The following is a 24,180-nucleotide window of genomic DNA, read 5'->3' as shown; positions in this document are numbered from 1 at the left end:
CGTACTGTAGTCTGTCTGACTTCCTGTGGGAGGTGCCCAGGGGGGGTGCTCCCATTATTCCACCCTTCCGTTAAAAATCAAATGAATCCAGTCCTGACAGTACCCATTGACCTGATTGAATTTTCTGCCCTGACTAACTCAGACAAACTGTCACCACATGCCAGAGGTGGTGAGAAAAATGTGTCAAGTTCCAATGTGGTGATGGGACTGATATGCAGGAGCCCTTCGAACTGGCTCCAGCACATGTTACTTCAGAAGGGAAACACCTCATGGCTGTTGTTCATCAGTGTGATTTGGTTGTGATGACTGACGGGACCAAGTTGTCTGTCCCAGTCTGGGCCAGTCGGTGCTGACAGTCGGGGTTAAAACTGTTGAGTGTGTAATATGCAAAGATTCTTATCTTTCAAATCTTTCAAAGCAATAATGATATAATTAGAAGAAGTTAGCTCCCTTTTACAAGTTCAATCTTGTCCATTTCCCTTTATGTACATGTGACAGGTGATGGTCTTGCAGGATATTATGGGTCGTCTATCTCCAAAACTCCAGTGGTTATTGAGCACTTTGCTGTGAAATGTATTTACTCTGTCATGAGGTTGATACATCTAACTAAACAAAATGTGTGAGCTGGTTGAAACAATCCTCATGTGTGTTTTACACAGTAGGTTTCAGCTGCTCTTTAATGCAGATATCTTTTTCATTCCTCTACTGTAGCATGTGTTTTTTTTGTGAATGTAAATGATCTGCAAAGTAAAAACGCCCAAAGCCTGTGGTGAAGGCAGCTCCTCCTCTTCTTAGAAAGCACTGCTTGTGCTGAAAGGCCTTGTCAGTAATCCAGTTGATAATTTTGCATTAACGCCTCACATTCGCGTAATACACATATAGCGGCTAATATTGCACGCACCCTAAAAAAAAATGAGAGCAGAGGTCGATATTTCCAACACAAGCTGAAAGTGGTTGACCAATCCAGAGCGAGCCACCTGGCCAATCAAAGCAGACAAGGCTTTATGAGGAGGGGTCTTAAAGAGACAAATGCAAAAGTGTTTCAGACAGAGGCTGAAAAGAGAAGCTGCAGCAATGGACAGTCTGGAAAGTTTTCTGAATATTAGAGCATGTATACCTTTTTCAAGCAATAACACAAATTATAAACAAAATGAAGATAATATGTCTCCTTTAAATCTTTGTCCCTATGGAAGTCTGGACAGAGATTTTCAAAACATCTTCTAAAGTGGACTGAGAGAGATTTTCTGCTTGTCACAGACTGGAGGAGAAATATCTAGAATCCTATTTGTGCCATTCAGCTGAGCACTCAATATGTTTTCATTGCTCGTTGTGTGTTTTGACCATGGACCCACTTCTTCTCCTCTCGCAGGTGACAGTGGTTCTGCTGCCAACCAGCTGGGAGTGGGCTGCAGCTCATCGTGCCGTTGGCTGAAGACTTTTAATGGAGACTGCGGCAGCTGCTTTCTGACAGCTGCTGTGATCTGATGTGCTCTAAAGATTCCCTCCAGATGTCTGCTGCAGTTCCCTCTGCAGACCCTTCACATCCAGTCTGTTTCTGTACAAAACCAACTGATTCAGCTTGGAAAGATAAAGAGGAGAAACTTCAGGCGATCTGTAGAAGTTGCTGCTGCAGCACAGATGTGTAGTTCACTATTTCTGCTCAGATGTTGTGTTTTGTGTTTGCTTCACTGTCTGTTGGTTGAAAAGATGTATAAGTATTCAAACTGGAGTCTGGAAATCGTGTGGCAGCCAAAGTGACTCCTTCTTCAGACCTAATAAAACGACAGAAAAAACCCAACATGCCTCCATACTGCTCGTGTGGTGTCCGCTACCCCGACATTGATATTCGACTCAAATGGCATAATTTACATCAAGTTTTAAGCCTAAACATCTGCTACCTGAAGCTAGATGCTAGCAGACATAGTGATGCGAGTGCACACCACAAGTGTGTCGTTGGGCAAGAGCTTGTGTGCAGTATGTGCTGTTTTCCGGTGTGTCCATGAGAATGTGAAAGCACCTGTTATGGCTCTGAGTCATATTGTGTGTGTGTTTATGTGTTGTTCTCTCTCCCTGCCCAGGTGTGGTGGTGTTTCCTGTGTCTGTGTTTCAGGTCCGGCAGGAGATTGGAGGAGGGCCCGATGGAGCTCATTTTGAAAAGGCTCACCTGACATTGCCGGTGGCCTTTTCAAAAGAGGCATCCACTTGTATGGCTACTTGTGTGCCTGCTGCTCACTTTTATTCCAGCAGATGTAATTAGTTGGCCCTTCTGTATTGAGACATTGTGTGCCACCAGTAGCAGTCCCTTATTTTCATTTTGCTGCATTAAATGCATATTTAAGTCTTGTGTGCTGAGAGCCATATAAATAACTGGAGTTCAGAGTTTTGCAGATGGTTTCTGATGTACATCAAGCTGCTTGCTAACATACAGCCTCAGTAATTGTAAAATGCATTGCAATGAATAAATAGAATGTAGTTCTTAGTAAGTGAATTCTGATTTAACTATCCATTGTTTTAAGGGTGGGGGTGTTACAGCTGTTTGTGTTTCCTGTACTGTGTCCCTGTTTTTCTCGTCTCTCCTCTCGCTCCACCCTGATTAAACCGTCTTTGAGCTAAACGGCCGTAAATCTTTATAATTAAATGAAAAGACATGCATTTTAAGTTTAGTTTCCTTTTGTACTTTTCATGTGCATGGTAAACATTTAATTTTAAAATGTTTCTACATTTAGACACTAATATACTCAAATTACTGTCACGTACATGTTCTTGGCTCAAACAATCATCAGTGATCCGCCCCGTCTTCTGATGGCAGCATCCAAACCTCAGACGAGAATATTAATGTGTGCTTAACCCCACTGAGAGAGATCACTGTGAAAAGTTAAAGATGATTATCGGGAGAAATTTGAAAGGGGAAAAGGATCTGAAGGCCTGTCCGCCCAATTATCCCCATGAAAGAGTCTTTTCACAAACCGTTTGAGTCAGCATCCATAATGTTTCTGCTGCGACAGAAAACAGACGCTGGAATCGTTTGCTAGATCGCAGCCTGGCTGTTGTTGCCCGGAGCCGATTTCTAATTGTGTTCCCCCCTGACAGCACTGAGTGAAATATAGGGAGGGGTGGCGGACACGGGGGAGGGAGTGAATTCCCTCAGTGAAGCATCGGTTTGGGCAGCGGGGAGTTCAGTCACAGCCGGTGACCTAGAAATGTAGCCATCCCCAACAAAGGAAAAGAATCAGGACAATAAAGCTCTTATCCCCCCTTGACCACAGCTTCCATCTGACAGAGCAGATAATAATGCAGGCAGATTGAGGCCCGGGCCGAGTTGGGCCTGGTCGGACCAGGCTGCCAGATCCCAGAGGGTGAAGGCTCCACCAGGAGGAGGCTGACCCCCCCAGACTTTTCTTGTTGGGTCATCATCAGCCCACAAACTGCCCATGAATGCTAAGTGGACATTTGCTGTCAGTATTCACAATGAATCTGTGGTGTTGCTGATATCCTGACCTTCCCTCTCATGCCAACATTACACCAAAATGTCAACTTTACGCACAATTACATTCTTAATTTCCTGGAGCAAAATGTAAAAAGATTTACACACACAAAAAAAACATGCACATGCCTTTTCCCTCATAAACACTGGTAGTTTGAACTTATCTGTGCTGGAGTTTTTCTAGGTTGTTTACCTGTTTCACTAATTGAGTTACGCTTTTCTTCACAGCAGTTTAAACTTTGTCAAAATCACATTTACAGAGTTAATTATAAAAAATATGAATGAATTTGAACTTTCCTCTTGTCCCACTGGCCCCAGCTGAAATCTGCCCATGTGGTGCCCCTGTTCTGTCCAATTAGTTTTTTTAATGAAACTAGTCACTTACTAACGGTACTATCCAAAATATTATACTAATAGAATTGTGGCCCCTTTATGGCCCTGACAGGGGCAGGGGAGCAGATATGCCCATGTCCACAATGACAGAACGTCTGCAGCCTTATACTGTGTATTAAAGATGTGTGTGTGCATGAAGTCAGTTGTAGTCTTAAGAGATGTTTGCATCATGCCTGGATTGTGTTGCACAAGTTCTTTGTGAATCTATTAAAGTTTATAAGTAAAGTCAGTAAGTTCGCAGTAATGGATGATATATTCGAAAGCAGTCAGTTGCTGTCTGTGCCTTCATGTGCTGTTGGAGGAATCAGAAAAAATGACTTCCTGATGGAGGGAATTCATGTTAACACCATCTCAAGTTGAATCAACGATTGAACGATGGAGCATGAGTTTCTGAATTGCTGATCCCTTATAAACCATTAACATGCAATCAGCTTTTCATAATAGCCACTAATGTGAACTTGTCAAATATTTAACTTTAGTCACTTGCAAACTGAATATATCTACCAACACCAGACGTGAAGCCATTGCAAACATTTTTAGGATTAACGTGCATGTACGCTATGTGCTGATCTGATCACACCTGATCCTTTATCTTTGCTCTTTGTTATTAGTTAATATCAGAAAGAAATGTCGATACAACATATTTTGTTTATACACTGATGTCAGAACAACAACTTCACAACCAGGGAAATGGGACCTGGTTGATCTCAGTTCAGTGGCCACACCTTCTGGAGGCTGTCCCATTCAAAGATTCCTTCATATGCAGCAGAGAAATGAGTCTTTGCGTTCCGAAGCAGAAAAGTAAATTGTTGGATCTGCTCAGGCCTGTCAATCTCAGGATCGGATGGAGGATGGATCACTTTTCAAAAAGAGAATATGGCAGCAAGCACAGGCGACAAAACAGAGTCAGGAGAACATTTAAATGTAAATATTAGGTTTCATACAGTACAAATGTTAAAAAACCAAGGGGCTGTACAACCTCAGTGTTGTGTTATTAACAGGATAAGTTACATTTCATTGGTGAACTTGCACGGCTTAATAGGCGGCTGACTGAGCTGCACTAAGTGCAGCAGACCAAAGGGCGACATAAAGCTTGTGATGGGAAATAGTAAATCCTCCGTTGAGCCGACTGATTTCATTCAGTTCAACCTTCACGTGTTTGCATCGACAGAAGGATTCCTGCTCATTCCTCTGAAAGATGCAGCGCCTCAGCTGGGACACTAAAAAATACAATTATAAGTTTTAGGAGGCAAAACAATAAATGATGTTTAATACCATGACTTTAAAAAGGTAGGAGCAGCACTACCTTATATATTTATTGACTGTAAATTTATTTTATTTTATTTGGCGCCTTTCTAGTCTAATTGACCTCATACAATGCTACTGCAGCGTTTTCTTTATCACACATCATTCATAAACTGTTTGCAATTCAGGGTTAAGTGTCTTGGAAGGCAGATTGAAGAGCTGGGGATTGAATCACTGACTTTCTGATTAGTGGATGACCCACTCTTCCCCCTAAGCCACAGCTGCATAGTTTCATATATATGCATGGAGAGATATTGTGTTGCACAATGTCTACTACTGGAGCCCACAGTGACCTCAGTAGAAATCTGTTAAACCTGCAGGTCACAGCAGAAACCAGGAAGAGATCCCAGACATGAAATATTCATTCAGCACACAACAGTCAGGCCGTTGATCAGAGCAGCTCCGTCACTCAGAGACTGGATTCTTCTGAAAGAGCAGCTGATGCTGGACAGTCCTGCATATGGATGAGAGGGATGTTAGACCAAGTCAAACATGAGTCCTCACATTCAATCCCATTCACACAATTCAACAATGAGTTTGTTTCACCACTGCACATTCCACACATGCAGAAGGTTTCTATTTTACATTGGACACTAAGTTGTGTTGAATATTCAGATTTTTTTTGTAACTGAGGCAAAAAACGATGAGGACCAGTGAACTCTGAGCTTGGACAACGCCACCTGGGGGTGAAATTCCCCAGTAAGATTTATAATAGATTTGAGTTCCCCACAGATAATAGCAATGAAATTTTGACTTAAGGCAGGTCATTTCTTACACATCAGTTATGTCAAGAGTAAGTGCACTGTGCAGCACAATAAATGCATCACCAGGCCTAAAAAAAAATGCCGTAGTAGATTTGGTCATGTGATAAAGCACTTTAGAATTAATCTGAGCTGTAAGGGGTTACCTGAGTGCCACCAGGAATGCCACACACACACACACACAGACACACCACACACTCGTGACAGGGTTTGAAGTCCACACAGAAATCACATCACGTCACATGTAGTGCAAGGGAGAGGGCCACTTATATTACACTGCCCCATTAGACTGGCAGAGGACACTCGGAAAATCCAACAAATATAAAATGTTAATTTTTTTTTTTAGTGTTAGCAAAAGTAGTGCCCACAAAGAGAAAGGGAACTGGCACACCACATGAATCATTTGTCATGCTTAAAGTTGGAACTGCGACTTTAAGAAATGTTTGTTTAGCCTCACAACAAGAAGGTTATTTGTTTGAATCCCAGTTCGACCAGAGCCTATTTGTTTGGAGACATCTGTTTGTCTCTATATGTTGGCCCTGTGATACGACCTGTCAGAGTTTATCCTTCAGCAGGATTACATAAAAACTACTGGACGGATTACCACAACACTTGGTGGAAGAAGACAGTATGGGTCAGGAAGACTACATCTTAATGTGGATCCAGATCAAGGGGCAGATCCAGATTATTATGTCTTTTTAACTTTCTTTAACAACAAGAATAATTCATGGATCTTGATGAAAAAAGAAATACTATAGAATTACATAGAATTATTGATAATGCCCATGATTGTTTTGTGATAAAAGAAAACTTAAAAGTAAGCTCAGGCTTCACTTCATAAAGAACAAAGGTGGTTGTCCCAAAGTGATGCAGTGATGGAATCCCCTCTCAATGCAATGCAATTAACCCTCGCTTAGTGTGTGTGTGTGTTTGTGTGAGTGTGTGTGTGAGTTTGCTGCACCTGCTTCTCTCCAGTTGCAGCCACATTGTGGAGAAAGTTTCGGACACTTCCCGTCCTCTGACTGTGTGCTGCACTGGGAAGACAGTTTAGTGTTGTGTTATGTCGACTGTCATGATTTAATATGAAAGAAAATCTAACCAAGTTGATTCACTCAGGACTCAGGAGGACAGAAGTGAGAGAGGGAATTGGTTGTTTATTTTGTGACGCGTCTGTTGAGAACGTGACATCACAAAGCCAGTGAGGCTGAAGTGTGTAAAAGATACAGAGCTCTGGCTCCCTCTGTAGGACAGTAACATGAAGTACAACACAGACAGTTCATTTTGACATCAAACCAATACATAATTCCTTTTTCTTTTGTTATATTGTTTGACATAGATAATTAACTTTCAACAGAATTAATTTTTCTTTTTTAAAAATACTTCCAAAGATTATTAAAGATCAAGATTCTAACATAAGGCTAAATATTATTACATGAATAATTATCTATAGTTCAGTTTTTTGAATTTATTTGAATTTATTTTGAGAAATTGTGATAAGGCAGGTGTGTGTCCCATCTGTGAAGCTGTGAGTTGATAAACTCTCTATGATTTTTGTGAATCCTCACAAATGAATATGCTAACTTGGCAGCTTTTATTTCCACAAAAATGTTAAATGTTTAGGTTTAATGCAGTCAAGCAATATTTAAGTGGGATGGTAAACACTTCTAATTCACTTCCCTGCATGATGATAGTGAGAATAAACGTATCAGTGAAAATTACCTGGTACTCGTCATGGCTTCCATTATGTTATTAAACAGCAATTATTTACTGAACAGTAACTAGTCAGTGCTCGCCAACAAATCGAATGAGTTTGGACAACCTAGACTACGGTGCTGCCCCTGTGTATATAAGGTTGGACAAGGCCGGCACAATTCTCTGTGTGTCTCATTAAATTGAGTGATGAGTGATCATCTTGCATGTAAATATAGCCGATATCACAGAACAGCTGTTGTCATTATATAAAATCTGATTATAGAGAGAGAGAGAGAATGTGTGTGTGTGTGTGTGTGTGTGTCACAAACAGCAGGGGACAGACAACGATGCAGCGTGTCTATTCTTCTTTTAGTCTTTGTAATACCAGGTTTTTGTATCCATCCTATCATAAAGTCATTTGTTTTATTCATTCTTTTTCAGCCAGTCTTTTGCTGTGTGTTTATGGTGCAAGCTAACGTGTGTTCGGACAATATGTCAGTCAGCACTACCAGATACTTGTGATTCGTGTTAATGTTACTTCACTAATACTCAGGAGTATCTTTGTTTCTTTCTGCCCATTCAGTTGAAATATTATGTTGTTCTCTGTTTACAAATCAGTACTATTTTATTACCCAGCATGCAGCAGAGCCTGAAGCAGGATGTTGTTTTCACATGCATGTGTTATGTGTGTTGATATCTCCACAAATAACAGAGACAATCTAAAATTGATGATCAGAAAATGATCAACCATCATATGATGTCATATGATCCAAAGATGAACCATGTGCTTTCATGGGGATTGCATCTGCATTTTAATGGCCATGAAACTCCACTGTAATGTGGATGGCTTGTGTGAATAAAGTGGCAGAAAGAATTTAAAATTAAAACATAATCATGTGGATGACCTAAGATTCTAGAGAGCATATTTTATTCAGTGCAGATGGATCTCTGAATAGGGATTTCAAGGGGTTTGGTACAGAGAAGGTTAATGAATATATACTCTGTTTATTTGAGGTTTAATTTGTTTGTCTTAATAATTGTTGTGTTATTGTATATATGTGCTTTCTCTACCTTGCCTGACTTGAAGAAGGACCACAATGGAAATTCAGCAAGCTCTCAGTTGTATTGTGTTTTATTCTCAACAGCTTAATGTATTCAGCAGCTGCATGGCTGCAGTCTGATAAAATGACTCTATTTCAAACACTTTGGCTACATGAACTAAACAGTGTCCACAAGCTCACACAAGATTTTGATCATGATCACTCTTCTTAGTTTTGCTTATCTATATGCTAACATCTCTTAATAAGCACCAAACACAAACACAAAGTACATAGCTGAAGCTGATGGGAAAAAAAAACTTTCATGAATAAAAATATTACAATTGGTCCTAAACGGGACATTTTCATGGCATTGACTTCAATAGCCACAGAGACATTTCAATCAAACGTATCAATCTCATGGTGGCACAAGACAGATGATACCAAAATCATCAGAGATCATCTTCTGGAAATCATGAATAAAAAATATGAAGATCGAGCTGGTACTCGTTCCTCAGGTTCATATTTTTATTGCAAATGTGTTAAATGTAAATTTGCAGATTAGTTTTATTTGAAAAGGGAAGTCATGTCAAAGTGTTGGTTTCATTCCAGGTTGTAGGGTGTAAAGTTCAAACACCAGACATTAGCAGTCACATTTTCATGGTGTGTTAGTTAATTAGTTCAGTTCAGTTTAAAAGTCCCGCAGGAAATTCAGTTTCATCTTTGAACAATAACAACAATAACAAATAAAGACGTCTCATGAACAATACACATTTCTGGACAGTAAGGAGCCGGGTTACTCGCTAATCTCATTACCAACAGATTTTTGTCTCCGGGTGCTGAGCGAGACAGAAACATGAGGCTAACCTGAATTCAAAACATTTTAAACACTGGTAAAAAAAAGTCACAAATAACAAACAACACGCTGAAATAACAGTGTGATGATACGATCATCATGGACTATTCACATCACAACACCCTTCAGAAAGAGTAAAATCATAACCAGCAGGAGGGGGCGGGGCCTGTCAGCGCCTCGATTGCCCCTGGTGAAGACAGCCTCTTGGATGACATTGACCATCATAACCGATCTGCACGGCTCCTCACTGTAGCACATGCAGTCAAAGCTGCGGTTAAACCAGTTGACGTCGTCCTGCGAGAGGCCACCGCTCACAGTGAGCGGGCCAGTGCGATGCTGCTGCTGGATACTGTAACGGCGCGGGTCAAGGTGGAGGTAGACATCGTCGTCCCAGCGCTTCCTCACACAGCGACCTTGGCCCTGGCAGAGCGCCATGCTGCAGAGCTGTGTTGCCGTCGAGACATTCAGGATGTACGGGTTCATGACCTGCTCCAGGTGGCGTCGAGCGTCAAAGCAGGAGTCCTAAAAAAAAGTGGGATGTTGGGCCATTTAGTGATTGTTAGTTTAAGTTTCAAACCTTTCCGAAAAATACTAAACTACCACCACTTTCTACCTCTGTATCTGTGACGTTCATGTCTCCCCAGGAAATAACGCCAGCGGCACCGAGAGCGGCAGCTTCTCCGATGGTGTTGACCAGATCAAACTGCAAAAAACAAAGACAATCAAGCAGAGAAGTACAGGAAATGACCATATGAGTCATATTGATTCCTAAAATGCAAAACTCACCATTGAAGTTTGATACTAAAATATGAAAAAAGCAATTTAAACCAATAGATTGAAATAGATGGTAGGAATACTGTGACCCAAGGTCATTATATACGAACATGATTTCATGTGTCAAAGGAGAGTGGCTCTCAAAAGAGCACATACCTCCACCAAGGCCCAATAGTCCCCTTAAAATCAATCAAGCTGCACTAAAAATATTCCACACTCAGTGATATTAGTCCCACTAAAAATATCAAATTTCAATGGATTCTTTCTTGGCCCACATTTCATCCATCCACAATGTTTTGTGGAAATCCATTCAGTAGTTTTTGTATAATCCTCCTGACAAACAACCAAACAGACACATGGACGAAAACACATCCTCATTGGCTGAGATAACAACTGGAAACCCATTAAAATTACTTTTGGAAAAATGGTTAAATGCAAGTGCATAAAAACGCGTTGATGAATTGTCCTGATATAAAACAATATTAGGCGGCAGGGCAGAAAAAAATGACACAGTGTGAGGTGTGAAGAATTATCAGACCTATTCCAATGAAACAAGGAACAAAGATCCAGCATGTGTAAATCCTCTGTATTTGAAAGTGTGTATGTGGTCAGTTTCTCCTGACGTCAGGTGAGTTTGTCAGTCTAATAGAGCCTGATGCATATTTTTATAGTTTGGGTTCAGTGCTGTTTAATGTACATTGAGCTTTAGATATGGCTAATCAGAGCCAATCCAAAATATCAGATTATCTTCTGTGGAATGAAGACACAGTAACATACATTGTGCCTAAAGGTGTCAAAACCTGTGTAGCCAAGTGTGTCTGACCTCAGACATGTAGTCATCAGTGCTGTCCTTGTACACAGGGCGGATGTAGGCATATACAGGGATGGAGTACGAACTGTTGGGGAGTGTTGACACTCTAATGGCTTCATGGATTCGATGGCGGACAAACAGCCGAGCCTGCTGGGTATCTCTGAGCACCAGCTCCAGATAGATGGATGGAAAGAGCGCTGTGGAATCTTTCCACAGCCACACCAGCTCATTGTTCCTGTCCTTCTCGATGGCGGGGCACTCTCCAGTGAAGCCCGCCATGTCCTGGTTGTAGTCGTAGTTGTAGCAGTCAGGGTACAAGTAGTAACCCCAGAGTCTGTTGGGCCTCAGCCTCTTCCCAATGCGGATGGAGCGGAGGAAATACCTCTTTGCTGCACGCTCAAACACAATCTTCGCCCGATCCTCCGCCTCATCGTCAGACAGTGACGCATTTTTTTTCTTGACTGTTTCGATGGAAATCTCTCTGTAGATGTCTTTACTGCCCCAGTTTCTAGCCCACTGTGGCCTCCACTCCTCAAAGTCAAGCACAGCAAGACCTGGCTGGTTAGAAGGAATATAGTACTCAATGTCGTCCTCAGCCAACTCATGGTGCTCCTGCATGTCTATCAGCTGTGGTAGACCCTCATCGTACATCTTACCAGTGTCTTCGTCCACGTAAGGGAAGAGGCCGAAGCGGTCAGTGTAGAATATGGAGATGCTCTGGCCGGTTGCTGTTTTCAGCGTGCTGCTGACAATGTGGAAGTAGGAGAGGTCGAGGGGCATGCCAAAGCGAATGTCACACAGCTCAGTTGGGGCATTCCACATGAAAAGGAAGGGTTGATCAGCAGAGACTGGAGGGTCCGTCCTTGGTGAGGCCTGGCCCGAGCTCAGCAGAGCCAACATGGTGATGATGATGAAGAAATGTCCATTGTCATGATGCAGTTTGACTTGATTCATTTTCAATCTAGAATCTTATCTGTGAGGAGAAGGAAACACAAACATCAGTCAGAAATACTAGGAGGAGATGGTGCTGCTCTTCAAGAAATGAATCTGGGATATGAATAGACCATGTCCTTATTTCTGAGTTTGAGATGAGTATTGTTTTTGTCCGTCAAAGGTCTTCATAGAAAACTAAAGAAAATTAAAATGTTTCACCAGTGGAAATATAAAAATGTTTATCTGACACACAAAATCCAAGTTAGCGTGAGAACAGTTTCCCTCTTCATCCATAATACATTAAGCATTACACATTAGCATTGTGTGGTTATTACCATGCAACCTAATAGAGCAGCAAGCATGGCTGTCAGTATTGTTTCTGCAATTAAACTAAAGAATCAGTTTTAAATGTGCAGATTGGGTTGGAGGGCTAACAATGTAGTGAGAGAGGTGGTTACCTGGATGAGTGAGAAAAGGTTTTAGCAAAGAAGGAATGCAGCAGTCTCCCTCAAACAAATCTCACTATTTGCTACATATATCATTTAATAATGTGTTTATTTCTAGTGAATGATATTTACAGAATTCTCAGGGCTCCATTTTTCTTTAATTTTTTAATTTCCTACATTATCAACAGTATGGCATACTTATTCAACCAACAGTTGATTCTTAGTGTTGCCAGTATCTTTTTTCCAGCTGAGCAGATCCAAGGCATCAGTTCAAGTTAAAACATGGAGTTGGACAATTTTTCGTGACAGCACTGATACGGCACTAAATCTCCTGACTTGGGAACGATTTATGTGTTTTTAATATCCTGAAGTCAAAAAGCTGACTTCAGAGATGAAATATGACAGTAGGTCTGTTGTTCTCAGTTGAAGGCATGCAACAAACCAGCAACAAACTAAGATGTTAAAATTCTCCTCTAACGGTCAAAGAGCGAGATGTCAGTGGCTGAGGATGTGGACATGATGAGCACTTTGCCTCCTGATAGAAAATGAGAGCCCAAGATGTTAAATCTGGGCATCTCAGCATAAAATCAGGCAGAAAGTCTCAAGTCATTTCACCAGTATGAATGAGTTGGTCCAATTTTACTACCTAAGATCAGCGTCTGCATCAGCCGCCATCGGCTCTTCTCTGTTACTTGAGCTGGGATTTGAAAAAACACGGAGCGAATTGAAACCGGACACAGTTGCTGCAGATACACTCAGTTCTAATTATAGTTTGATGTCCACAGTCCCACACTTTCATATCTTTAGCCTCTTGGACAACTATCATGAGCACATCTGCATTTTACAAGCTCTAATCTGTTCAGCTGTCTTTACTGACTCTATTTATTACATTTTTCATTCACATGCCCTGCTGCCCTACAAGCCGTACATGGACTTACAGTATAAGGCAGTGCAGGACTGTATAAGAAAGTGTAAGGACGATGGTCACTGTTCACAGCTTTGACAGACTGTTTTACACACTGTACATAGTGTTAACATTAATGTCTTTATGAGATCAAAAGATCTTAGGTGGAGCTACAGTATCTTTGTCTCCAGGCAGGTTACAAGCAACCACTCAGTCTGACGGTTTTATGATTTCTGTCATTTCAGACTTAGTGAATGAAGTTCACTCTCGTCAAGTTAAATTTGAGGGGGAACTGTACCGCTGCAGCTAAACTCTACACCTGTAACTTTCTCCAGTCAAACTCTCGGAAAACATTAACCCTTTGAACCCATATGAAAGTAGACATCATTAACTGAGCACCAACCTGCTTTGGGGTCCAACCTCCCGCTGTTGAAACTGCATGCACAGTGAGTCCTGGTATTACCTGTTACACATAAACACGACACTCCTTTGGGAGTCTAAATAGTTCCTCGTTAAATACGCTGTGACATTACAGGCAGGACACTTGTGGAAACTTGTCAGAGCTGAGAGATCTGCAGCCCTGAGGTGTTTTGGGTTTTATTGCAACGTCCTGATGCTTTTCAGGCTGTGACCCAGCTCCCTCCTTCCTGCCCAGAGGAGGATAACGGCGGAATCTCCAGGACGAGGACAATGTGTGGATCCACTGCCACTCATGCTTGAGGCATCTGTCCGAACACGCAAGGAATGCAGTGAGAGTTTGAACTTGGTCAGCTGTGGGCTGGAAATGCACTGAGCTGAAGGAAATCCACCTGGATTCATCACCAGAATAATGAATCATGCAAAGTGGAAGTCTGACCGGCTCCATCCAGTTCAAACTCAACTCTACTAAATCAACTGGTTATCAGATGAAGTTCATCAAGAAGGATCGAACAAAACTAAGAGGTCGACCTCTGATGTCACAATAAATTAGGAGTTAGTCTTTGTAAGGAAGCATTCTTTTTTGGTAAGATTGTTTAAATGCGTAGCAAACACGTAAAATCCATATGAAACTAGCGTGATCTTTGGTTGAGTGTTTATTTACAGACTCCCTGTCTTACTCCTTTGTTATTGTGTGTGTGTGTGTGTGTGTGTGTGATTCCATTCCAAGTACTGTCATTTAAATATGATACAGGGTATTCATTAAAGCTTGCACATGTGCCATTTTTCCTGGCTTAATCATTTATATGTTTGTTGCACAATAGCACAAAGCCCAATTATGAAATATGTTAAACCTTGACCCCAAGTTGCATTGACATTTTGGCCCCTTGAACTCCTGAGGGGCTGGCTGACTTTTCCCAGGTCAAGGTACAGAGCTGCTGTGCAGGTCTTTTTCCTTTGCCAAGGACAGGGTCGTCCTAGTTTTAGAGTTGTTTGTTTGTTTTTGGCTTAAGAAAATGCTCAAACTGGACGGATTGCAGTAGCTGAGATCTGATTAAAATGTGAGCCATGTCCACATGTGGCTTGGCTGATCCTCCAAAAGTATTCTGCACGCATTGGACATGGCTGAAAGCTACTTGTGCTGTAGAGACTTTCTCCAAATAATAATGTTTATATTAAACTAAACTGCAACAGAAAATATGTTTCATAGGAAATATAAGCAATGGCTTTGTTCTCATAAGTGCAAATTAACCATAAGAAGAAGTTTGGATGTGTTGTCTGTATTAAGACAACAACAGTCCTGCAGGTAAAGATGGGTAAACAACCAGACCAGGATCTTACTCCAACCTTAACCAAGTGCGACACAAGTCTAAACATGACCATAAAACAGTGAGTCACCACAAGTTAATACTGAAAGATCAGGAAACTAATAGGTTGTCTGTGAATAATTTATTGGTGCATTCAGTATCTTAGTATTTGGGGTTTACCAAATATGTTATTACATAATAAAAAAACACATTCCAGCCGCAATCACATAATTAGCATCTGTTTGCTTCTGCGGTTATGTTGCAGACACATATTTTTAGGAGGCTGTGTTCCGTGAAAGAAATTAAGTACTAAGAATATATATATATATATATATATATATATATATATATATATATATATATATAGCGGATGATGGCCATCAATGGTCATCAATGTTCACACTGAAGCACGGATGTCTTTGTAAAGTGAATTAAATTATGGCAAATGTAATTTTCAACACTGCTTGTTGTTTCCCTTGCCCAGTAGGTGGCCCTATCACTATGACCAAACAATATTATGAAGACTCAGAAGTTTGTACAAGTGTACATAACTTCTGCGGATACCATGACCTGGATGACTGAGAATCTTCACAGACAATATTATGTAGAAATGTTCACACCGGGACTCAATTCAATGACTGTTATTGACAAAAATATTCGCTAAATTCAAAATGGCCAACCTCTTGTTGGGTTTAGGATTCTGATGTTTTTTGTACATCTGGCACAATACTTGCTGAAACCAAGTTTCATGCATCATCGGTAAAATGTGCTGCAGGGGCTGATGCTAAAGAAGTGCAGTCAAGCCATTTAACCTCGTCTCTGCACCTCGTCTCTCAAGCCCTTGATTTGGTATTCGTGCCATTTTACTGACACACCTAGATGGAAAGGATCCATCAGTGATGTCATTAATTACACCTTAATGTTCCTGGCAGAAGACAAGAGAAAATGTCTGCAGATAGAGACGCCTGCTGAAAATTAAAAGTTCTTTTAGCTGATTTTTTTTATTGCTCACCTTCAATATCCAGCCAAAAATTCAGAGTAGGAAAAAACAACAGGCCCTGGCTGGCCTTTACTCCTGTTGATCAAGCAAATACAAAACCCCAAAACTCGTATAACCCTCAATATTTTATTAAAATGGTAGTTTCTGATAGTGGTACTGATGTAAAACACTTACTTACTATAACCAGCATTAAATTTGTGTTAAGATCAGGGCTGGAGTTGGGTCTGACATGTTTTTCATCTCAGTCATGCAGGTTATGTTTTCACCCAACTCCATTTGTTGGTTGATCTTGTGTTTGTAAGCAAGATTCCACAAAAACAACTGAAATGTTTTACACAAAGGAAGGATTGGAAGGAACATGGAAGGATGTTGCATAGGACAGGGAAGAAACCAAGACATTTATTTATTTCCTTTAATATTGTGAGGATTTTCAACAATTGAACAGTTTTCACTGGGAATAATTCCCAGATCTTGATAAACAAAATCAGACATATTTAGAGAACTGATATCTATGAGTTTGTGACATTCGGTGCAGTTTTATTGGATGTATTGGGCCTTGGCAGGGTGATATGCTCTACTACTGAACATTCCTATCTCTATTGCTTGAGACTCGTCTCCGATATGTACTTTTTTAAGGTGGATTTGTCTTTGTCTTGTAGGCATTAACTGGATCTTACTTAATGTACAACTCTGTGGACAGACTTTCTTATTTATCTTGATTTACTTTTTTATGGAATTCTATTTTGTTTGCATACTTGAAATAACGATATTAGCAATGAATGCCACATTAGGGAAAGTTTTCTATGTGAGTGATTGAAGGTCTTGACCTAGTTTCCCTCTTGAACAAAATCACTCTAATACTAAAACTTGTAACCAAATTCTGATTAATAACTGATGAATTATTATGTTTTTGTCTTGAAATGAACATGATGTTTAATCTGAATGAATGTACTCTTGCTGTTTTTGTTCAGTGCAGTTTATCAAATGAGCCAAAGAAAATGCGAAAAATGTATTTTTGTTCCACCATTAATATTTTGCATGATAATTGCATAATCAAATCAGTGGGTTGCCTGAGGACACTAATGACTCTCATCACAGGTTAAACCCAAATCTGTCTGATTGTGGTCGGTTTGGACAGTATTGGTGAACAGCTCTGTCCTGCGTAGCACTGACAGGTGAAGTGTTCAGCCCAAGCCTCAAGGTCAGTGGTGGAGGGTAGACCAACCACCGCATACTTCCTTTTGGCCCGCAGGATGCTGAAGTAGGTGGGGTTCAGGTGCAGATACTGGGAGGTGTCGTAGTTCTTCCTGACACAGCGGCCTTTCCCTTGGCACAGGAGCTCACTGCAGAGCATGGCGGCCGCCGTCACATTGGCAATGTACGGGTTCAAGGTAGACGTCAGGTACTCGGACAGAGACTGACAGGCAGCCTGCAGGGAGGGGGCGGGATTTACACATCAGACTCAGGTATATTAGCACAGAGGGAAAAAGAGAGTTATAGGTTTGGTTTAGTCTTTAAACCATTGATTAATTCATAGGCAGGTGATATAAAAAACAAAGTCCCAGAGCAGAATATTAAAACAATTTTGTTGTCATTTTCAAATATTTAGAGTTCATTTTCTGTCAAATTTGTTTGATTTACAAAACATTACAGTAAGCTGAAGAAAAAGTTAAAGAATTTGTATTTTTATCTTTCCAATGGTTTTGACTTTTAGTAAAAATCTAAATACATGTTATCAAATATTTAACTTTAATGTAACTAAAAGATATTTGGAAGTTGGACTTTTCAAATTTAAGTAACAGTGCATGCACAGGATTGTAAAATGTAGTCCTTCATTAAAAAAGAGAATTATGATGTTTTTTTCCCCCTTTCAATGATGACAAGCTCATTACTAGATCTGGAAATGATGTTAACCATATACACACCATTCAGCTGTATTGTAATAGAGTAAAACAATTGGCTGAAGCAAGTAATAATAACTTTGGAGTATAACTTATTGTGAAAGCTGATAGTGAGCGCTGCATGTGAATGTTGACAGCTGAAATAAACATCCCAGCATTGCTGGAAATGGATATGGCTGGAGGCTGAAATGTGTAAGTGTTAAATGTCGTCTGTAGCTGAAAGCATGTGGAAGTAATTGAAGTTCAAAGTAAGGAAGGTTGAAAAGGATTTGAAGATTCCATCATTCACTTTTGACGTGTTTAAAGATTTACTGAAGGACAGAATATGAGAATAAATGTACTGAATTCTGACATTGCTCAAGGATGCAAGTTCCCTCTTAACACAATCTTTACATTTGCAATGTTAACGTGTGTGTGTGTGTGTTACAGATAACATGTCCACATGTTGTAATATGTGTCAAAAATGAGAGAGCATTATATAAATACATCATAAATACAGCATTGAAGATCAGGTAGTAGCTGAAGAGTCTGTTTTTGCTCAGAGGTGTGAAATTACAAACCACTCAACCCTTTGCTGAAATTCGTTCCACTGTGTGAAAGAAGACAAAGTTCCCTTTACTCTTGTGAAAAAATGTTTGAGTTGAACTGCTCAACCAGACTGCGTGTGACCCATAAACACCAATGCAAAAATACAAAAACTACAAAATATTTTTTTTAAAAAGAATTCTATCTCACTAGTTGAAGGTATTAAACATTTTAATGTGCCTGTAGCTGATTTTAAATTTATATCAAAAAACGTTTTTTCTACATTTAAAATGTAGAAAAGGTGGAATAAAAATGAAATGTAAGCACAACTGTCATTAAAAAACAGAACTTGGAATAGAGATAACAAATTCTTCAGTGTCATGGCTCTTAGTTCCTCCTAAAAGAGGAAATAAGGTCAGTTTATTTTTTGCTGATTAAAGCTTGGTCATCTGTGTTCTTCTTTTCATATCTGTGAAATGTTTTATCATGGCTGCAAACATATGCAGAGACCTGTCTTCAATTATAGGTGATGATATCTGGTTTTTCCTCTGCTTCGGCAAGAAAATATGAAAAACAATAAAATGTTTTTCACAAATACTTTTTGTAAAGGTATGTATATTCATGATCGCATGTGAATATTGTGCGCAAGCAGAAAGACTTGAAGTCCTTATTTGACTGAGAGTAGACCGGTACAACCAGTGATTAAACTTGACAAAGCTGTGGTTACCTTGTTGTTGTAGTCTTTGCTTCCTCCCCACATTATGACCCCTGAAGCTCCCAGAGCAGCAGACTCTCCCACGGTGCTCACCAGGTCTCTCTGAAAGAAGACGAAACACACAGGAGAGTCAACACTTCCCGAACTAATAGACTTATTCATGGAACATTATCATTTCATACATTAACACATTCAGTAATATGGGCAGTACATTTTTTGTACTATATTAACCTGTTGACATACAAAGAATAGTTAATTGCAGTCATTAACACACATAATCATTGCAGACATACAGATGATAATCATATTTATACTCAAAATGTATATGACAGAAAAAGCTTTGATCAAAGAACATTTTTAACACAAGCTTTTCTCTCAATATATAACCAGGGGAAATACGTATATCACAGATTTTTTAAATATGTCTGGTGATGTGTTTATTAATGTCTGTTTGCTTGGTTGGAAAACACCTGAGCCAGTTTTGTAAATGCAGGATAAAGAGTGGGAATGTTGTTTCCCTTCATCAGACAAACATGTATCATGATCAAAGTATGATCAAGCATGACTGAGATGTTTGCAACAGTGCAGGTTTGTGAGTGAACTTTCATAGATAACTTGATTTGACTAACGTTAAGTGAACAGTTCTGTTTTGACCCAAAATGAAATGACATGGGAATTCAGTCTAACTAAACTGCTAGTAATGTGCATACATCTGACATTTTAGAAGACCCTGAGCACATCAAAATGGAAGAACCATGATGCCAACTGCATAATCAACACCAGGTTAGTTTACGAGTGACTGTCTCACCAAGCTCTGGAACTTCTGGGTCTGATCCCGGTACAGCGGCCTGGAGTAGACATAGATTGGCACTGTAAAAGGACGTTTGGGCAGCGTTGCCACCCTCAGCGCCTCATGGACACGGTTGCGGACGTAAAGTGCAGCCTGGGGAGAGTTCCGAAGAGAGTAGTGGAGGTAAATGGAGGGGAATAGGGCAGTGCTGCGCCCCCACAGCCACAGCATCTGGTCATTCTGCTTCTGAGTCTTCGAAGAGCACTTCCCTGTGTAATTGGAATTCTTCCAGTTGTAGTTGTAGCAGTCAGGAAATAAGTAGAAGCCCCAGCGGCGGCTCGGGCGCTCACCAATGCCGAGACTGATGGTCCTCTCCATGAAGTGTCGGCTGGCATGCTGGAACTGTGTCTTGGCCACTTTGGAAATTTGCTGTGATGATAAAAATGGGGCCATCTGCAGGGCATGAATGAGGGACAGTCTCTGGTAAATACGTTTTGATCCCCAATTCTGGTTCCACAGGGGGCGCCAGGACTCCCAGTCAATGACAACCAGTCCAGGGGAAGAATCTTGGTAGATGGTATGATCTATCTGACTCCGGGCCTTGGCTAGATGCTCTGTGAGGTTGCCTTTTTGGGGGATACCACCTCTGTAGATCTTGCGTTTAACGGTGCTGACTTTAGGGTAGAGCCCAAGATGGTTTTCATAGAAGATGGTGAGGAATTGACCGGGCTTGACAACGGGGGTGGTCACTGCCTGAAAGGCTGCTGTGTCCAGAGGGATGTCGAGTTGTTTGCAACGCTCAGTAGGGGCGTTCCATATAGCTACAAAGGGGTGGTCGTGGATCAGTGGCGGCTCAGTAATTGGGAGGGCAAGGATGGTGGTCATAGATCCAATGATCCAGAGGACAGTGCAGGACAGAAAGGGCATGGCCATCATGGCAGCTGTGGAAAAATAGAAGATACAACAAGAAAACAAATAATTTAGGCTCATTCGCAAGAGACGATCTCAAACTGTTAGGAGCGAGTCTTAACCAGTGTCCCTTCCCATTAATATACATGCTATTACCTTAGATGCAGAGAATGTATACAAATCCTGGTCATACCTTTTTGTGTTGGATTTAAAATCACAGAATTTGACAGAACAATCACTATCCCAATAAATATATTTGATTCATCAAATCAAGAGCTCTAACAGGTCCATGTGATCACACTGTGTGAGCTGGTTCTAATTATTCTTGATCTCAGTTTGTGCCAAACTGCACAGTATCTGGTTTAAGCCATGTCTGCTTACCAGTGAAATACAAAAAAACCTATATGTGAGACGGGTCATCAACTTGAATCTCCTGCAAAAATCAAGCTATGGCGCAGTGCTAGTGCTGTTCATCTTAAATCAACTTAAATCAAACCACAGAAATACACTGAGGTGGGATGTATGTCTGGCAGCAGTAACTTGTCTTTGCAGTTCCAGTCCCGTCGTAACAAGTTGATCCAAAGTTTCTGTCTATGACATCTGTTTGTGAATTAACCCATTTTACAATTACCCTCCACATCAATTTCCTATTTCTTTTTAATATTTTGATTATTCGCAGGTACTTTTAACAACCAAACTTTTATCACTTAACTTATAATTAACACTGACCTTTATTTATCTTTCTGAGAAATAAACATGATTTTCAACTAATAACCAGCTAACTATTTTGAGGCCAGTATAACAAACATTTGCAGAAAAGCCACTGGTAAATATGAGACCTGCCAAACAGTGCATTATCAAATGTTTTAATTCCACAGTTTCAACTTTGCCAAGGTCAAAACTCCACTTACCAGAGGAAACTTATCTTTCTAAAGATCTAACAAGTATAAAATAAGGCGAGGTATTGCTTATTACCCAAAGACTTAATATGTTATAGAAATAGGACCATCACTTCATTATCAGATCACAAACCTATATTTAAATAAATATCATCCAGCATTAATACAAAATCAATCTAATAGTTGACTGTTGCTACAAAAAATTATCAAAATAGAAAAATAGAAACTCTATCGCCCGGGCAACACCGGCTGCGTTAAAGCTGGTGAGATCATTGATTCCACATTATTTCAATGTTTCCCATAAAATCTCCTGTATTTTACAGGATATATGTGAAATCTGGATTATTAATAGTCCTGCAACATTTCATCGGTTCCTACCTGCTGCTCTCTTCAGTGATCTGTTAAGCAATGTTCACTGTTTCTGAACTTCTCTGTGTCTAATTGCTGATTCATGTGGCAGAGAGAAGTTTCTTCACTCTGATCGATGGTTATCTGACTGATTTCCTGACGTACAGGCCTGCAACCACTGTGCAGTCAGTTGTTGAAGGGTTGGGGGATTCAGGGCTCAGGTGTACGCTGACAGACTGTTGTATTAAAGCCTCTGTTTGTTATTTTACATGTTTTATTAGGTTGGATTTAACAATCAAAACTACAGAGAGATAGCATTTTGTTTTATCGCTGGTAACTATCAGTAGCTGATATATTTTGTGGCACTTACCAATTTAAGTGGGCAGTTATTAGCACAAACATGTACAACAACGTCATGAAGGCAACAATATGGGCTATAGTTAGGCTTGGCATTATTTCACCCCATCATAGATATTAACTTTGGTTAGATAGTTTGCATTTCTGCTGATTAGAGGTCTGGACCGCACTGGCTATATAAAACATGAAGACAAACTCAAACAGCTCCTGGGGTTGGGTCCCATGGTTCGGGTGGACCTAAGAAGATCTCTACTCAGTCATGTTCTATTACCACAGTCCTGGGTCTGGTGAACAGCATGTGTAGAACCTGAGAAGACCCGGTCCTGGCCATGACAGACAGCACTGAAGAAAGTCCTGTGTACGTGTGTGTGTGTGTGTTGTAACTTGCAACGTTGTAGGATGAGAAAGTGTGGCAAGAGAAGCATTCAAACTGGTCTGGAGAGGGCAGATGATGGTGGCAGGAGCCAATTAGCATTGTTAGCAGCCATGGTAAAAAACATGATATTGGTGAAAGGCAAATAGTCAAAGCTATCTTTGATATGCAGCAACAAAAATGCAAAGCTGACTGTAAACGAGTTGCCTTTGTCCATCACTGGGACAATAAATTTACTTTTAATCTGAAATCACTTGTGGATTATCTTTGCCATGCTGCAATTTCAATCAGCAAGAATAACAGAAAACCTGGATGTATTTAATATACTTTCTTGGAGGATGGATTAAATATGCATCACAGGTACAGGGAAGACGGCTGATGACAATACATTTGGCAAGACACAAAGTTTGGTTTTGTGATTAATGTTAACCTAAGATCTGTGTCTGCCTGGGCTTGGGTCCAGTGTTTCTCAGTTCTACACAGGTTGGGGCCCCATCTTTCAAATGATGGACAGGTCCAGATTTGGGTAGAATATCTCTTGGTCTTTTCAGGTTGGAGTAAAATAATTTAACCCATTTATAACTCAACCACTGGGTTCTACGAAATATCAAGTAAATTGATAGTATTGATAACTACTCTTTCAAGGCATCTTTGTTCCTTTATGATGTGTGAAGTGTACCACAGAATAGTGGCCTCCTCTTTACATGCAGTCACCTTAAATAAGCCTTATGCTTAACATACATTTTCATCTTGCAGTGTGTGGCCTGAATGGAAGGTCTTTGCAGGACGTCAATTTTAATAATTGTTATTTATTTATTTATAATTTCAGTTTGCATTTTAAATGATTGATATTTAGTACATATTTTTTAATATTTTGATAATACACAAATGTCTAAAAACGGTATCTTTCTCTTTGTGGACATTGCAAGAAACTTAGGACGCAGTTAAACTTTATTGTGCTGTTGTAAAAATGTGTATTTGTCCTGATGAGATAGTATTTTCATAATTGCTATGTCTATTTATAAATGGGGTTAAGATGTCCAACCAATGTCACTTTATATCACAGTGTTGCTGATCCAAAAAAAAAAATTAATTTGTGACTGATCAGTAACTATTTTATTTATTTTTGTTCTGAGGGGTTTAAAGGTTTAATGGCTGACAGCATTATTTAAAAAGGATAATTTATGTGGGGTTGAGTTTACTGGTGAACAGTAGATGTATGTGACAGTTTCCTTCAGATGAA

At 40.2% G+C, this 24,180-nt stretch overlaps 2 protein-coding genes across 2 annotated transcripts; both read right to left on the bottom strand.

Moving 5' to 3' along the window:
• Positions 1-8,749: 8,749 nt before the first annotated feature.
• Positions 8,750-14,042, bottom strand: LOC109624262 (hyaluronidase-5-like). Its single transcript, XM_020078813.2, has 4 exons — positions 13,800-14,042; positions 11,126-12,086; positions 10,142-10,231; positions 8,750-10,050 (listed from the first exon to the last, which is right to left on the bottom strand). The coding sequence occupies exons 2-4, from the start codon at positions 12,065-12,067 to the stop codon at positions 9,637-9,639; spliced, it is 1,446 nt and encodes a 481-aa protein (XP_019934372.2). The 5' UTR covers positions 12,068-12,086; positions 13,800-14,042; the 3' UTR covers positions 8,750-9,636.
• Positions 14,043-16,518: 2,476 nt separating this feature from the next.
• LOC109624268 (hyaluronidase PH-20-like) lies at positions 16,519-22,338 on the bottom strand. Its single transcript, XM_020078821.2, has 4 exons — positions 22,238-22,338; positions 20,070-20,992; positions 19,274-19,363; positions 16,519-17,549 (listed from the first exon to the last, which is right to left on the bottom strand). Exons 2-4 carry the CDS (start codon positions 20,985-20,987, stop codon positions 17,220-17,222), a joined length of 1,338 nt encoding a protein of 445 aa, XP_019934380.2. The 5' UTR covers positions 20,988-20,992; positions 22,238-22,338; the 3' UTR covers positions 16,519-17,219.
• Positions 22,339-24,180: the final 1,842 nt, after the last annotated feature.

Source organism: Paralichthys olivaceus, chromosome 7, assembly GCF_024713975.1.
Source record: "Paralichthys olivaceus isolate ysfri-2021 chromosome 7, ASM2471397v2, whole genome shotgun sequence".
NCBI classification, from domain to species: domain Eukaryota; kingdom Metazoa; phylum Chordata; class Actinopteri; order Pleuronectiformes; family Paralichthyidae; genus Paralichthys; species Paralichthys olivaceus.
This window is presented reverse-complemented; position numbering and strand designations above follow the sequence as displayed.

What these genes read in the sequence shown, in the direction of transcription:
- LOC109624262 (XM_020078813.2), bottom strand. Translation starts at nt 12,067, where the DNA reads ATGAATCAAGTCAAACTGCATCATGACAATGGACATTTCTTCATCATC. An exon ending in CTGATGACTACATGTCTGAG is followed by an intron (nt 10,232 to 11,125) that starts GTCAGACACACT and finishes TGTTTTTTGCAG; the next exon opens with TTTGATCTGGTCAACACCAT. An exon ending in TGAACGTCACAGATACAGAG is followed by an intron (nt 10,051 to 10,141) that starts GTAGAAAGTGGT and finishes ACTTTTTTTTAG; the next exon opens with GACTCCTGCTTTGACGCTCG.
- LOC109624268 (XM_020078821.2), bottom strand. Translation starts at nt 20,987, where the DNA reads ATGATGGCCATGCCCTTTCTGTCCTGCACTGTCCTCTGGATCATTGGA. An exon ending in CCCAGAAGTTCCAGAGCTTG is followed by an intron (nt 19,364 to 20,069) that starts GTGAGACAGTCA and finishes GTCTTCTTTCAG; the next exon opens with AGAGACCTGGTGAGCACCGT. An exon ending in GCAAAGACTACAACAACAAG is followed by an intron (nt 17,550 to 19,273) that starts GTAACCACAGCT and finishes CCCTCCCTGCAG; the next exon opens with GCTGCCTGTCAGTCTCTGTC.